This window comes from Rousettus aegyptiacus, unplaced genomic scaffold (assembly GCF_014176215.1).
Source record: "Rousettus aegyptiacus isolate mRouAeg1 unplaced genomic scaffold, mRouAeg1.p scaffold_m13_p_10, whole genome shotgun sequence".
NCBI classification, from domain to species: Eukaryota; Metazoa; Chordata; class Mammalia; order Chiroptera; family Pteropodidae; genus Rousettus; species Rousettus aegyptiacus.
In genome coordinates this window covers 56,302,823-56,320,520 of record NW_023416285.1, presented here as the reverse complement: position 1 = coordinate 56,320,520, position 17,698 = coordinate 56,302,823, and the positions used below count along the sequence as shown (strand labels likewise).

Genomic DNA, 17,698 nt, shown 5'->3' with positions numbered 1-17,698 from the left:
CACTACTTCAGTCATTGGGCATTCACCGAGAACCAGTCAGAGTTTGTGTTCAAGATGAGCACATGTCTATCAGGAGAGACATATATAAAATGATGAACTAAAACTATTTCAACTGGAAAAAAAGTTTTGAAGGAAAGCAGAAGTGAAATTAACTAGCTTTCACAAAATCAAGAATAGTATGGAGTTGGTGACATTTGATGTGTGTAATTCTAGAATATATATGACTTACCAGGTACAGTTGTTAAGTGAAGGGCAGAGGGAGAATTCACTAAATTAAATGTATTTCTTATTTACTTTAGTATCAAGTTATCACTTACATTAATTTCTAAAGATTATTTTATTCATATTACTGATCAGTTTGGAAAGTTTTTAAATGTTAATACCATTATTTTTAGCAGTAGAGAATCAATGACTTTGCACAGAAGGGTTCAGAGTTTCACCCACATCATATAGTTGAATAATTGTAAGATATTGGGAGTTTTTGATGAAGAGTAAGGGTCCTAAAGTCAGAGCTGATTTCACTCCCCAGGCCCTCACTAACTAACTGTATACAACAATTTATATTCTGGACATTTTCCCAGAAAGGGGAAAAAGCCCACAGATAAAAATACCTGCCATCTTGAAGATTATATTCTAAGAGGGTTGACAGACAAAAGATCAATAGAAAAAAAAAAGTATGTATATATATATATTATGTATATATAATATATATAATAGTAATAAGTGTTATGGTATATAATGGTAAGAAGTGTCATGAAGAGTCAAAGCAGGCTAGGAGAGACCTGATGTGCACCTAAAGGAATCATGGGTCATGATTTTAGTAAGTTCAATTGAGAGGCTGAGATTGAGAGAAGACTTGAAAGGAGAAAGCCATGTGGTTCTACGGGGCAAGGGAGTTTTAAGCATCAAGAAGAGACAGTGTGAAGGCCTTAAGACTAACTATTTTTACAATACTCAAGAAATAGCAAGAATATAATTTGATCAAGTAGAATATATAACATGCAAAATCCCTGGAGCAGTGCATCATAGTAGGCAGCATGTTATTCATGCTCAATAATTATTATCCTTATAATTATCAATATTATTATTGTGTGACTTCCACCAGGCAGGAGGCTTTTCTGAAGGTTTTACAGTATTTCATACTCTAAAATTATTCACTTAAAAGGCTATTGTGCTTTGATATCACATATAGGCAAATATCTAGCACTTGTCTGAATTAAATAATAGCATTCAAAATGCCAGCATGATTATTTGTAATCTTAAAAAAATTAGCTTAAAAAAAGTTTCTAGGTTTAGTGAATCTTACCATCAAGCCACTGTTTTTTCCTAACAAGAACTGAGCCAGACATGTAATAAGAACTCAAATATTTCTTGAATTAATGACTCACTATCATTTTTGTCCAAGAAAAAAGTTGCAATGGAATGATTTTAATTCAAACTCTTCTTTTTATCCAAAGCTATTGTGATTCTGTTTATAAAATTCTGCCCATTGATCAGACTGCTAAGTTAAAGTGGAAACACTTTGAGAAAAGGACATTGCCTTATTTCATATGCCCCGGGACTTGGTGTTTGATATGCAGTAGATGCTTAATATATGTTTGTAATGGATCTTTGGGAAGAATATGTCATCTATAACCTGTTATACATTAAGAAACTTGAAAAAAAGGCTAAATTTAAATATTATTTTCAAGTAATGAAAAAAAACTAAAGTAGCATTATACACACACATACACACACACACATAATCAACCTTTTTTCTCTAAATTTCTAATATAGTATCAATATTTAATTTTGATAGCTTAGCCTAAAAGTACATTATTCATTGACCTCTTAACAATTTTGGCCTTAGAAAACTATAAAACATTTCAGTGGATTGGCATCCAATTGTTTAATGATAGACAAAGGGAAATAGAATTTAGCAGTTCTATGTCCAGTCATACAATTTGAACTTCACCAGGACAAACAAGGTGAAGATCTTTTGCCCAGAAAATAGTTAGCCTGTTTTTACAGGCATTAAACCACTGCTAAGACAAAATTTATCATCTCAGGAACACCGTAGTGTGTTGAAGTTATTTACAAATAGCCTTTAAATCACATTCAAGGTGAAGCAGCTTGAGGGATCCTCTCATCTTTTTGGGACTTATAGGTATTACAGTCCTGTTTTCCAATTTTAAAATTGAAAAATAGGTTTAACTTTTTTGTGTTTATATGCAAAAAACATGTAAATATGTGTCATGCACATGTGTGTAACGTGTGTATCTTTAACCTCTGAATATACAAGTGAAATTAATTGGAAACAAGAAAAAGCTCCAAATTTCCTTTAAATTTAATTAAATGATGGACATGTAATAGATGAGGGATCAGAAACGTGAGATTAAAAATGTATTATTTAATCCCAGGATGCCTATTTTCCAAGAAGAAATAGTTTCTGTCCATTGAAAGATTTTTCTTTTATATTTTCTGTACTGTTAAATCCTGTTAATTTAAGCTTCATACAAGACTAAAGAGTGTCCAATAATAGATGTTCAGAATTAAGCTCAAGTGTGAAATAGGGACACAGAAAAAGAAATGTCAACTAAATAATATTAATGATCATCTTCAAAGGAAAGAAAGGGGAAGAACACAAGAGACTTTTTTCAAACATGTAGCTGGAAGAGCGTGGAGATAACACTCATTCGTGAAAGATTGATTAAATAAGTTATATCTATAAAATAGCATATATAAGAGAAAACTACAAAATTATAATATAACAAGAAAGTTATCAATGTGCAATGGCATTACTAATAAATGAGAAAAATTAAAAAAACAATTGAAACATGTGGTGCATATCAGGAGGTTAACTTTATATCCATCCCTGGGTAAATAGCTTTTAGTTTGCTGAGGACATGTCAAATATTTTGTAGTTTCATGAAAACACCATTTAAAATTAACAAGAAAAAAAGTCAAAAGGAAATTCTGAACCCTCCACAAAATGCTCTTTGGAATATTTAGCACTTTTAAACAGGAAGATCACACAAATTCTAAAACTGATAGAATTCTAAGATGTTATAATTCTTTTCCATTTTTTAAAAAGAAACTTTTCCTTCAAGATCAATGCTTGTCAATATTATTTTAAACTGTATCTAGGTAGGAAGACTTCAAAAGCTTTCTGCATAATCGATTTTATCCTAAAAATATTATTCTCTATATTTGACTTATTTTTCATCTTTAAATGTATTTTATAATAAGAATGGGTTTTGTTTTTGTTTTTGTTTTTATCATTTTTTAAAAATAGATTAGTCCCATAGTATTTAGAGTGTTATAAAATTCTCAATTTTTCTCTTTGGTCTGAACGAAAAAAGAAATTGTCAGTGAATATGGTTCTTCAAGATATACTTTTCTCATGGGCTCAATGAATGATATAAATTGTCCACAAATATTGCATACAAGTGATATTCATAATTTTGAAATATATAAAAATAATTTACCTATATCACCACTAAGGAGTCAAATTATTTGCAATTAAAAGACATTTTACCTAGGAGCAAATATCTGGTTTATATTATATTCAAGAGTTTAAAAGTGATGAGAGAGTAAGTTCTACGTGAGAGTATGTCTAAATGCCATTATATTTTTGTGAGTTTATCGATCATAATTTGGTACAGAGAGGAGGGAGAAACAATTCAATGTCCTTAGACCATTCTTAGAACACACTTTTTCAAAAATTTGCTAGTACTAGAAGATAATTTCCCAAATTTGTGTGAAGTTTTGGAGACATTTCTTCATTTAGTTTTTTCTTTCATTTGACAAATTTTTACTGAGTTAGTTCAGGATACTCTAGGTACTATAAGGCACATAAGTTTTTCTTAGTTCAGACAAAAATTACAAAGTTCATTGCTTTGAATGAGAAGAGAAGAGTCTCACAATCATATGTTTATATAATACAAATACAATAACTTTTCTGTAAAAAGTAAAAAAAAAAAAAAGATGTTTCTATCATATGACAAATGCCCTTGAAATTCAAGAATGTGCATTCAACAAAATGAAGTAATACAAGTCTCATTCAAAAATTTGCTGGTAAAAAAATATAAATCTCAGACTGTTTTTTGGTAAAATTTGTTTCCCCGTAAACTGTAAATTCTTAGTCTCAGCATTATAGACTGTGTGTTATAAAATTAAATTAGAAAAAAATTAATATGGATATACTGCACAAATGTATAAGGTGTTGCGATTTTTAAAAAGCAATAGGCTTCTATAAGAAAATACATCTAAAAATTTATCTTACTAAGTCTTGGATTTAGTTATGCTGACAAACTTTGTCTCGGGTGTAGATGTGATTCCAGTATAACTGAGAAATTATACTAAAATTTATTTATTCTTGTACAGCAAATTCAGACACATATGGAATTTGTGTGTTTGTATGTAGAATTTGTGTGTGTATGTTAAAGCTATATTATCCTTCAGTTACCAAATAATAGGTAGATTGAGCTTTTGCATAAACACTTTTTGCCTAATGCTACAGATGTAACAAAATTAATCGTTTTTAAGTCAATTTTATGTATATATTAGGGAAGAAATTTTCTTGAGAAATGGCTGATTCACATACAGATAAGCAAGAATGCATAGCTGCTTTTCATGAATAAATTCACATCAACAATACGTAGGTAAAAGAAATATAGTATCCTAATTCTAAAATAAAATACTTATTTTATATGCCCTTTAAAAAACTCTTAAACACATAAATTTATTGGATTCTATACCTTTTTATTCATTTCTCCTAAGTATTAGCCCAACAAATAAAATATATTATTTTTTATGATTCCCATGTCCCTAAATACAACTAATGTTTCTGGATTTATCTGAAAGAAGAAACTCATATCTTAGTCAGCTGTAAAGAAATTATATTATAAACCAGCTCTGCAAATGCATCATAGTTATCTACCTTTTGCAGTAGAAAAGACATTATCACATGGTAGTTTTCTTAGTAGTTACAATTCACTCAGCTGAATTATCTTATCTGATCAAAATCTCAGCAAAGTTTTTATGACCAGATTGGTGGAATTAGCTTATCTTCCAAAAAGTTGAGACAAAGGTAGAACATTTTCTGCAGGTGACTTGAGAGATGAGATCAGCAGGGCACTAGACTTTTTTGGCTAGTTGTCCTCAACAGAACACAAATTGCTTCCCATCTAGAATTTCTAAAAATGTATTGTTGCTATTCTAACATTAAATGTAAGTGATGCATTTCTACATATATTCTTAAGAAAACTTTAAATACTCTTAAATGAGAACTAGAAGAAAGGAAATTTTCAGATACTAAGAGAAAATATATTTTATGAAAATAAATGGTTACTGCTGTAATTTAAAGATATTTCCAGGATCCAATATGCAGTATATTGAAAAGTGCCTAATTCTGTATATTTATGACTTGAATAGGTGCTGAAGAGTCAAAAGTAAATGAGTAGAGCAGTAACAAAAATCAATATGAGTATTGATTTCCTGACTATTTTTTGCACTTTATAGTACATTCCACATATTTGTACAGGTTTAAAATATTTTCCATGAAGACTTTCATCAAGTTTTCTATAATAGTTTAACACCGGAACATTTCCAAATTGACAGCTCTCATGATTAAATATCCCTTCTAATGGTGACCTGGAGGAAAAATTAAAATGTTTGTTGTAGGAATAGAGTACAATCATGTTTTTATTTGTTTGTTTGTTTGTTTTTAGTAAAGTTGATTATGCTCAGCTCAATGTCAGGCAATACCTCCAACAAAAGTTCTTATTGGAGCTCTACCTATTTAATTTTTGTTCAAAATGAAAATGTAGATATGTAATACACATATTAATGTATCTATTGATATAACATTCTATAAAACTCACTTTAAATTGGCATATACTATGATCGATGTAGTCATGTTGAAATCATTCAGAAGCTGAAAATAAAAGCAGTCATTAAAAAAAAAGGCTGGTTATTTCTCAAAATGCTTGTTTTCCAGAGTGTCTGCTTTGCATCCATCACCCTGTGTAAGACAGAATGCTGGCTAACTAGAATTATTAGTCCTATTCCTCTAAATTGACGAGGCACAGCCATAGGCCTTCCCAAATGCTAAAACTGAAGCAAGCAACAATAAATGCTTTTGAGAGGAAAAAAATTTCAGATAAAAAGAAAACAACTATATCAGATAAAGATATGGTTATATTAATGACAGAATAAAGAATAACAAGTTCATACTATTTTTTGTGAAGAGACCACACCTGAAAAAGAGAAACTGTGTGCTTAAAAGTTAGCACTAACAGGGACAAGGCAAGGCTTAAAAAATACATCATACATTGAGGTTATCTACTGATATGTTGTGTGCCTGATTTGTTTCAGATGTGCTTAACAGCCAAATGGTCAGATCAAGGTAGGGAAGAGATCAGCTGCAAAAGTTGAAACTCACAGCTTCCACTCTTACCTTCCACTGAGGAGGAAGCCGATAACTACTGCCAACAAAATGACTCCCACTGTCACAGACACGGCAATTATAGGAATCTGGCTTTGATCGCTGGATGCTGCAACTGCTAATAGAAGACACAAAAAATGGAGCCTGTGGTTAAAGTGATCATATGAATTCAAATAAGAGCTGCTTAATAGTTGGTAATCAATGCATGGTTTAAGCAATTCATTCACACTTGGCTGAGATTTTCCTCTAATATCTCTTCTCAAAAGTGTGTAATTGAAAAGACATCTTTAGGAGAAAATATTTACTTTCCAAATGGAAATTTAAAAGAATCACCAAGTCACTGATTATTTCGTTGTCATCATAAAAAATGAAGGTAATTGTTTGCATAGTATTCATCTAGAGATCTTAGGTTTGCATGATAAAATGGAATTTAGTCCTCTATTTCAAACACCTTAATCTAAATAGGAGGTGCTAAGCAAATGAGATTTGACATTTTTAGGGTTTGATTGTGACTGTTCTCTAGAAAACAAAATGTCTTTAGCTGAGATAGAATTTTTGGACATTGGTTTAAAGTCCAAAATGATATATGACCTCTGAGGTAAAGTATAATATCATTATTTGAAATATAATTCTAAACACCATAACTTCAAGCAGAATATAATCAGTAAGTATAGTTTACAGATAGGACTGCTTTTTGAAAAATATTAAGGCATACATTTGGAATTTAGAGTCTGAAGTAAGATTAATTTCATTCACATGATTTTTTCTTTAAAATGCATGGTTTAGATAAAATATTTTATATTTTAACAGTATAATTAGCATAATAAGAGGAATATGGACAAGATTAGATAGATATACCTAAATAAACAAGAAAATGTTTCTGTTGTGCTGATGACTAAACCTAATTAAAATAAGAACTATTTAGAGCAAAATAAGTTTTACTGATATTCTCCAGAAACCCTCAATAGGATACCTAGCATCTTATTGTTTAATGACATTTTTTTTTGATAAATTCGAAGTAGCATTAGTTCATCCCCAAAATAAATTTTAAGTCATCAAGACTAATAATAACCGTACTTCCCATTTGGCTCCATCTAAGTATTCCCTTTCTATTTTGTACCTCTCCATTGATTCTAATGAAAACTGACTGACTCTCTAACCATCTTCTTGTGTTGATCCACACTTTTAACCTATTCAGAGTCTAATATCATCAACAGTTCATTCATGTACAAGAAAGACAGTTATTTACAATCTAAATCTATGTTCTTATCCAACCTCTTCTTCGGTAATAATTGCAATTTAATGGATCTTTACCTGTTTTCTCTTATCTGATGCTGAGGTCTGTGATAGAGATTTTAATACTGATAAGCAGTAAAAATAGGGTGGTGCAAAGCTACTCCCCTATCACTATTAGCCCTAGCCAAGATTTGTTTTATTCATCTCTAAACTAAGATTACTTATACTATTGTTTTTTCTCAGTTAAACTTCCTTTTAGCGGGAGCACTTTTTTTAGAGAAAATCATGCAGACATGGCTCATATAAGTTCCATGTTATTTTGATAAGACTCCAACACTTTTGATTCTTATTAATTATCTAATAAAATCATTTCCCCAATGAGTCTCTCTCATTTATTCCATGCACTAGCCCATTTCCACTTACCATGCTTTAGTGATGTTAAATTTTATGGATAAAAGAGAGCTATAAAGTCTGAACTCCATGGTTTAATATAACTGCATAATCATCTTCTGTTTTACCTGACTCCATTGTTAGAGCCCTTCCTGTCTCTCCTAGGCTGTTGCTCCTTCCAAAGTCTCCACCCAGAAGGAGATTACATTCTTTTACAGGTTACTGCTCTGCTATGTACAAACCCGAAGAAATATCTGTTGGAGGAAACAAATCCTTATACCTAACCTAACGGATATTATTTCAATTTGAATTTGAAAACAGGTTCAATATTTACTAGATAGAAGGGCCAAGGTAAATTGTTTAACTTTGTAAACTCTCATTTCATTAATTTCCAAATAGGGATAATTTCCCCGATTCATTATAATTTGTTAAGATTAAAGATAACATATATAAAACACTTAGCATACTGCTTCTACTATTGTCAGGCTGAAGTAAATAGTAAATATTATTTCTACATATTATCTCCTGCTTTATTTGCCATCATTTTTCTATTTTTCAGTATCTCGACTGAGTTATCTAGAACCAGCCTCATCTTCTGAAAACCAACATTATTAAATTATCTCTAAAACTTCTCTTCTGCTTTTGAGTTCTATGCATGATATGATAAACACAGTGAAAACTATTCCATTTGCCTCACCATAGACAATAATAAGATATTTGATCTTGTTGACCATATACTTCATCCTTGAAAGTCTATTTCTCTTGGTTTATATAACATCAGATGAGCCATATTCTCTTTCTCTGAAGCACCACTCTGTGAGTTCTGTTGGCTCCAAGTTCTCTTCCACATCCATGTGTGAGCAATTACTGATGAATGCTGTCTCCTGATCCTCCACTGATCTCTCCTCTTTCATTTTGCCTTTTCCTCTCATAGATGCATTTTTGGACATGGCACCAGTTAACTATAAGTTGAAGAGTCCCAAGTTTATATCTCCAACTCTTATTTCCCTTCAAAGCATCGCTCTATTTTAAAAGTAGACTGTTTGCCCTTTATTTGAATCTTATTTCTACATAAAAATAAGCAAGTTTTTGGCCCTTATACCCCATCTGCAGCCCCAAGAGTCTTAATAAAAACACATCAATAAATAAACATATCATAATCAAAGCCCTTCCAAAAACTATTTCGATCTCTTTTGGTTTCTTGTAATTATCATTGAACTTCTTTAACCTCTACTTGCCCACTAATTACCAAATATTTTTGTCTTTCTTTTGCTTTTCCTCATTCATTACATTTTTTTATCTGACACTTATTTGATTAAAATCTCCCAGAATATGGCTCACAGTGTTTTAAGTGTTTTCTTTGCTTTCTTCTATGTACTCAAATGATAAATCCAAAAATATCACTTTAATCATGTTTCTCTGATCAAGAAATTAATAGATACCAATTACCTATGGAAAAAAAAAATCCCAAATTCTTTATCTAACATTAGATATCCCTTCTATTCTGACTCTAAGAAATCCTTCTGGTCACAAGGTACCAGTTAAGGAACTCTCAAAAATATGGTTTTGGAAGAAAGAGCATAGTTAATCAGAGATAAGGATAAAGACAAGGCAATCTGGGGCTAACCGAAGTATTATTTTTGAGAAAAAAACATGTGAGTGCTTAGTTATGTCAAATGTTTCATTTTTAATAATTGCCAAAATCTACTTAACAATATGCTAATATATACAAGTAGGTATGGGATAATATCTTACATTAAAATAATTGTTAATGGCATACCAACATTTTACAAATGTTTACAATAATACATTTTATGAAAATGTTTTCTACATAATGCTGTCACAAATATTCATATTTATATGTGCTTTCCTACCATCCACTGAAATCAGATCATTTTGTGTAATAAAAAATTAAATCAAGGAGCTCTGAGAAAGAATTTAAAGAATAGGTTTTCTTTTTAAAAAAAATTTGCAGCATTTTCTAAGTTCTTTGATTGTTTTTAATTATTGACTATTTCATATATACTGATTAATTTGTAAGCCATTTATAATAAAAAACAATTTATCAAATTTTGGCTCACTTATTTATTTTTTGTTTTCCCTGACAGCATCAATAATTTTATTAGCTAAGTTGAATACATAGAATTTATAGGGTCATGTCAATGTCTTCATATTTGTTCATTCTTTAGCAGCAGAAAGAAAGAAAATGGAAAACCCAGTATGAGTCATGATTACATTTTTGATATATTGTTAAATTTTTTAATTATTAAATTTTTGAGCCTGTAATCAATCATATTTCTCATTATCTTATGTATATTTATTAGGAATTAGTTGATTTATACTGTCGTTTTGGACAAATAGTTAAAAATGTTTTGAGAATGCTTAAAGAAAATTTTGGAGAAATGTAACACACTTATTAGAAGGATATAAGTCATGAAAATTAATATTCTGTTGTAAATAATAATCTTTTTAAAAAAATCATTATATATCTATAACATCCCTGGAAACTTTAAGAAAGCACATGTTGAAAAATGACATTTTGCTTCCCACACTCCTGTTTGCAAGCTCATATTATGAAGACATTTAGCTACATATTTAGTCATTTAGTGTGGTGAAGAGATTTTATTAAAGTCAGATTATAAGGTCTTTTACTGGATTTGGGATCTGTTTCTCACATCAATAAGTATCTATTGTTTCTTGAGCAGTATAATCCTATCAAAGTTATAATTTTTGATACATAATATGAGTATATAACCACTACCCACCTGTCCAATATAACCGAAATATATATTTCTATATGTAATATATATGTATATTAGTGACAACACCAAGTGTAGATGAAAAAGAAAACACTTCAATTTTATGACTGAAGTATAATATAAATTAAAAAATAAATTTTCAAAATTAAGCAAATCAATAACATAGTGTCAATATATCATTATTATGCATCATTACGCATCCGTATTTGAATTGAGTAAACAATTAACACTCACCCACCAAATTAAAATTATTGATAACTTTAATTAAAAAAGATACACTTAAGTTACCACAATTCTTGCATTCAAGTGTTTTTAGACTGTATTGGAGAAATGATATATGTATTTGAAAAACTAAATTTTGATATTAAGCAAATAATTACCCAATAAAATAAAGCGATTGCATAAAGTAGTAGACAAATAATTGTCAAATAAATGACATATAACACAAATGGTGCAGAAGTTCTGAAAAAGAATTACTTTAATTATCAACATGTATCATCTTTAACTCCTTATTAGACTACATACCTCAAGAAAGAAGTAATTGCCCTGTAAAGTTATTTTAGTCACTCATACCACAGAGAGTGAAAAATCATTTGATATGCAGAGAGTAATAAAATAAAACTTCAAATAATAAAATTATGATCCTAAAATGGTGCTGTAAAAAATATTCCATCCTTCAGATTAAATAAACTGCATCTTAGTCTCTGGAGAGTAATTTCCCTGTTACCCATGGTGATTTCTCCAGAGCCCAACAAAGTTTAGTACGTAATAGGTGCTCATTACATTCTTGTATTGAATTCCATGCAGAAAAGAGTTTACGAAGGTCAAAGAGGGTTGAAATTGAATAGATACTTGGTACAAAGAAAATGTCATTTATAAAATTCTTGCAAATATATATACACATTCTCAAGTAAAAGTAAAATTTCACACTAATACCTAGAAGGCAGAACAGCCTTACAATTTTATCTACTAATAAATATTTGTAGTAAAAATAACTGAGTGATATTTCTTTTCCTCTAGAAATAATGTAGAAAAGTTTAAAAAATAGATAGCCACAGGTGAACCTTTGAAAACTGTATGGAAAATGACCTCATATTAGTTCTCTCAGTGATCAGATTGATGAATTTTGTCATGCCTGGAAATTACTATTTAATAAAAAAGTAAGGAAAGGTATATCAAAAAGTCTGAAGAAACTAGTTGCTGAATATGCCAACATTCTAAAACTAAGTAGATTTTGTAATCTTTTAAAATGGGATTCTTAAAATTTACATTGTCATTCATGCACTCAAGCATATTGTGAGATACTCCTGGATGGCTTTGTTCCCAGAGCTGGTAAACCACATAAGCAGTACACATTACTAATGGTACCCAAATAGAAACAAGGCCTGTTAGAGTGGCCAGTTTATATAACAAGTCTTTTGTCATAAGTCCAATTTAGGGTTTAAACTCTGATATTAAATAACTTATCCATTATGAATATGATGAGAATTTGTAACTAATTAGTCTTTTATCAAATCTATTAAGGAACTTTTCTGAATAGCATTACATGTTCCACTTTCAGTAGTTTCAATTAAATCTCAGACATAGAATTTTCTTTGCATTGAAAATATAATTTATAATTTTTCACAATGGCTCTCTAGTCCATATAAACATAACATTTAGAAAGCTATTTTTTAAGTAATAAAACTTGTTTTTTAGATAATTCAGTTAGACATGCTTTAAACAAAAGTATATCTTTATTTTTCTCAAGAGCTGTATTTTATAGGTATATAAAAATTTTAATTTAATAATTCTAATCATTACAAAGTAAATCTGATAACTAAGCTCTCATTTTGTAGTTTTCAAAGAGAGAAAATATACACTTTATATTTTTATTTTAAAATGACTAATTCTTACGTAACCTGGCTTTAAAAAGTGTGTATAAATATATGTATAAATAAACAAGGCAAGTTATTATCTTCTTCTAGTCCTGCTTTTAGGATGTATCAGGGCAAGTAAGTAAGCTAAATATTTTGTTTGACAATAAAGAGAAAAAAGTTTTATGCTATTTACTAAAAAAGTGGTACATGAAGGATTTTCCAGAAATATTTCCAGGCCCTTCGTTCAGAGATAACGCCAGAGATTTTGATTTTTAAAAACAATCAGATTGGTTCCGGAGAGCATCATTTTCTTGCCAAACCAAATGCTAATGAAACTTCCTTGTGGAATTTTCATAGAAAGACTAAGCCCGGTAGCATTGTTCAATAAAACAAGTAAAAAGTAAATGGCAATAATTCAATAAAGTATGGCAGCAGTGGAAAAAAATCTTTAAAAGCAAGGTTTAAACATTTCTTAAGCCTCTCCTGATGTTTCATCTCCCAGTAGACTTAATGCGATGTAGAGCAGGGACCGATGTGTTAACCTGCTAACCTACCATAATAGCATGACGGAAGCTTCCTACCTGAAAAGGCCATGCCTGGGGGAGAGAGAAGAAACGGGAGACTGACAGAATGCCCAGGGAGAGTATTGATCCACTGACTCTTTTCTGGTAACTCTTACAGAGACATGAGTTGACAGTAATTAAAATGACTTACACACTGGGATGGTTTCAAACTCAAATCTTCGACTGAAGACGCCATAGCCTGCTGCTGTGCGTGCTCGAATTTGGAAGACATACACTGAAGCTGGTTTCAAACCCTCTGCAGTTATAGATGTCTCTTTAGATTTGATAATTGTATAGCTGGTCTCTTGGTCCTTGGATTACATATGTACACACAATAAAAAAAAAAAGTCAATATATGGATTACTAACGACAGCAAAACTCAGATTCATAGATCAGAAAACACATCAGAAACTTATAAATTGGCTATTAGTACAAATATAATGTTTTGGGAAACAAAAAACACCTACACATTCTAGGTGTGCCATTTATATCTTTAGTCAATTTGATAACTAACTATATTTAAGATTTGGGAAAAGAAATGAGTACTTCACTGGAGAACTTTAATTTCAACTTGCTAAGTCTAAACAGATGCTATTTAAAGAATGCAAATAAGTAAAACTTTTATTTTTAAAATCTTTTTATATTTATGTACACAAAAATCTTTCTATATTTTTACTTTCATTATTTGTGATAAGTATGGGTAAGTATTGAATGGAAATGGAGTAGGGGAAAAAATGACTGAAAAGATAACTTTAAAAACTGAAACAGAGTATCTGTTCTTATTTTGACAGCTAAGTAAGGTCTAGACTAACCACCTCTAACTCCTCATTATCTCTGAAATAACCATACCGTATATAAAATCTTAGAACTATGAAGATTTAAAACACAATGTCTCTGTTTTGAACATTTTCCTCTCATATTTTTTTTCTGTGTGAATTTTTAGCTAAACTTATTTTTTTCTTCAGGGTCTTCCACAGGTATTACATTTCTGATAGATATTAAAGGATAAGTTAAAGATAGTTAATAGAGTTTTATAGAGTTTTTAAGAATTAGTCTTTACTTATAATAACTTGATTGATGACTGAAAACCATCGTTTTCTAAATATTTTAGTAAATTTTGTCTTTATAAATGGAAATGTATTTATTTTCGAAAAAGATCTAATAGAAATATCATACAAAAGATTTTTGTCTCCTAAAAGAAAATAAAATAAAAACAAGTAAATATGACATTTACTTCTCAAGCACTCTACTAAGGAATAAGGTTATTATTCAATCTTCATAATGCTATTAAAAGGCAAATGTGCTCCTTCTCTCTTGAAGTTTACAATCAATAGCAGCATGCCATGTGTTTTACCTCAGCGAGAATAGTAAAATCATGTGCTAAGTTACAGAAAGTTTGTTTTTACTTTTATCCTCAGTTTCCTTATCTGTAAAACCAGAGTAGAGAATTGATGCCTGGATATGCTCACAGAAATGTTGTAAGAATGAAACACGTAATGCATGCATGTAAAAACACTAAAAGTATGTGTTTTAATTGTCATAATTGTTCTTTTATTTTTTTTAATTTGTCATATGAGTCAACTAACCATGTTCTATGCTCTCATCAATACAAAATAAATTATACACCTTAAAAACATTCTTCTTTTATGCAGTCTTACCATTCCTCATTCAATATGTTCAAATATATAAAATCATCTCAGAGTAAGGTTTATTTACACTTCTCTCTAAATAAATATTGTCTCATTTGCAATCCAAATAGGTTCTCTGATTCATTCTATGCAAACAATTGATCTTTATTTTTTTAATGCACAGTTAAGTGAGTAATCTTTAAATTGTTTAGGAAATTTTTAAGTAGATAATTAGATCCTTTAAAACTTTACCTAGTAATGTCAGTTATTTTCTTTATTCATAAACGTTTATTAATCTCTTATCTACTTCTATATGCTAGGGGTACGACAGTGAAAAAGTACAGTTTCTTAGTGTATTCCTTTTTAAAAGGGTAAATAGCTCCTATAAATTATTGTGGTTACTGATGCTCTGAGTATGCTCGAGTTTATGACTGAATATGCAAGACTTTCTCAATAGTATTATATTTCTCAGTTGGCTGTGATTGAAGTAGTAATTTTCAGTAAAAAATGCTAAAATATTTGTTATTGCAATTTTAAACAAATTGGGAATTTAAGTTGGTGAAAAAAATGTAGACAAAACTAAAATTTAGATTCTGATATATTTGATATAGTTATGTTTTTTACAAAAAATATTAACATTTATAATGTAAATAAGAAGACCTTTTTATAAAAGAGTACAGGAGTATCAGAGTTAGAATTTCAGCCATGTTAATACTAAGTGGATGTGTAAATGTGGGTACACACTCAATCTCAGTTTTTCTTCAATATGATGACCTAAAAATAAAAGACTTTTCAAAGTGAGAGGCAAGTATTTATTTGAGATCAAAGAATAGCTATTTGGTAAAGCACTGATTCAGGCAGAAACTCAAATAGCGCTCTGATTAGGAGAAAAGAACAGGAGGTATTTATGAGAAAGAGAAGGGGAACAATTACACCAATAGAAGGAAGGCCTTTCTATTGGTTCAGGTAAACTAACAGTGATGCCAATTCTAAATAATTTTTCATTTTTTAATTTTCAGTCTGGCAGTCATCAGTCTGGTAGCCATATCTGCTTTCTTGTTCTCTGTAAATAGTTCTTTGGGATACAATGTTGCTTTAAGTCAGTCCAAAGTTTCTTCTGCTGTTTGTAACATTCGAAAGGTTTGAGGCATAAGACCGCAAGTCAGATCCTCTGAGATGGCAGAACTGACTCCATATTAAAAAGGCTTCATTTATTATTTTTTGGCATTTAATATGGAATTAAAGTATTTATCAGGAGCATCGTGAGCACATAGAGATAGAGAGAGAAATAATATACATAGCACTAAGAACAATCTCCACAATGTAATAAATTCTGGGTAAATTTAATTTGACCTTATAGCATAACAAATTTTTCTGTTAATTTTTTTAAAGCTTATATGGTTGTAACATCTAATTAATGAAGTAACAATTAGTATGCTTTGTAAAACATTAGAAATTGATGCTATTGCCTAAAAAGGGGAAAAAAATTTTACTGGGACACTGAAAAGTTGTTCCTTGAAATAAAGCGTAATCTAATGTCAGTTGCACAAAATTATACAATATTCTGATTTATTTATTAACATTATGTATATCTCAGTGGTTCCTTATTATAGGTCTAATTATACACCGTCTCTCTGAGTTAGGTGAATACTATATTATTGAAGGGACTTAGCAAAGTTTGTATCAAATGGATCAAAATCCATAAGTACACATTTTGAATTATTTAAGTATCTTCCAAAATTTCCTTTTGTTCCCCTCATTTCAATCACTGTCATATTATAATTTCTTTCATATCACAAACTCTATATATACGTTTTCGACGCCCACAACTACATGACAGTGGGCTGCCAAGTCGTTGGTCAGGGCAGTGGCTTTTGCTGCCTTCCTGCCCCCTGCTGAGCAAATGAGCTACATTCCCCAGCTGCTTAACAAACACTGCTCACATGCAGAGAGGGGAGGACCTTTGAGAAGGAGCCAGCTGGCAAACACTCTGCCAAGGGGCAGCTTCCCTTTGCCTCTGCCTTTAATTAAGAGATGGCAATGGGCCATTCACCACGCTGGAGCAGAGAGGCCCAATGACCTCTATTAGAGCAGGGCAATTGCAGGCAGAAATGCCAGCTGGCAAATACATGAATCCTGGAAAGCTGTGCCACCTGTGTCTGGTTAAAAAACATCCAAATAAAGTGGAGGTGTCATTCTGAAGGTTCGCAATAGGCTCTGGAAACCTGTCAGGATGCATTCCCTCTACACACACACACACTCAATACATAGTATAAAAGCTCATTGTCATTTTTTTCTTCTGAAAGCGTTAACAAAAAACCTTTCTGTGTATTTTATTCATATGCTCAATAGTTTGCTTGGCCAGAGGTTTAGGAATTAATATCTTCACTATAAAACACACACACACACACACACACACACACACACACACACAATTTAAAATTTCCTTTTGAATAATACGTAAAGGTTTTGCTGCTTTAAAACATGTAAGTAGGCAACTTATTCTTCATTTATTGGGAATATGTGTAGAAATATTTTTCTCCATTTTTTTATTTGAATTATGCAGATAATAAAATGTATTCATGCAGCATTAAATATAAAATATTAAATATAAAACCAAATATTACTGAAATAAATATAATTTAAAAAATTAAACTACAAAGAAAATTCTACAACATGAATAAAATTTATTAGAAGGAATATTAATGAAAAAGAACTCTGTTCCACCACTTGTTGAATAACTCTTTAATAGCAGCTAAAAGAAAGAAAATAAATAAATCCTTGCTTCTATTGAATATTATGCATATGTTGGGAAGTAATAGTAAAAACAATTAAA

At 30.5% G+C, this 17,698-nt stretch overlaps 1 protein-coding gene across 8 annotated transcripts in view; it reads right to left on the bottom strand.

Moving 5' to 3' along the window:
• EPHA5 (EPH receptor A5) overlaps window positions 1–17,698 on the bottom strand; it is a 315,603-nt gene that overhangs the window by 78,618 nt on the left and 219,287 nt on the right. For 5 of the 8 annotated variants that reach the window (XM_016156437.2, XM_016156432.2, XM_016156427.2 and 2 more), the window contains 2 exons: window positions 13,386–13,545; window positions 6,440–6,545 (listed from right to left, as the gene is read on the bottom strand). In XM_016156437.2, the coding sequence (XP_016011923.2) occupies window positions 6,440–6,545; window positions 13,386–13,545 (266 nt within the window). The remainder of the gene's footprint in view (window positions 1–6,439; window positions 6,546–13,385; window positions 13,546–17,698) is intronic. The other 3 variants (XM_016156433.2, XM_016156428.2, XM_016156431.2) reach the window with 1 other exon arrangement.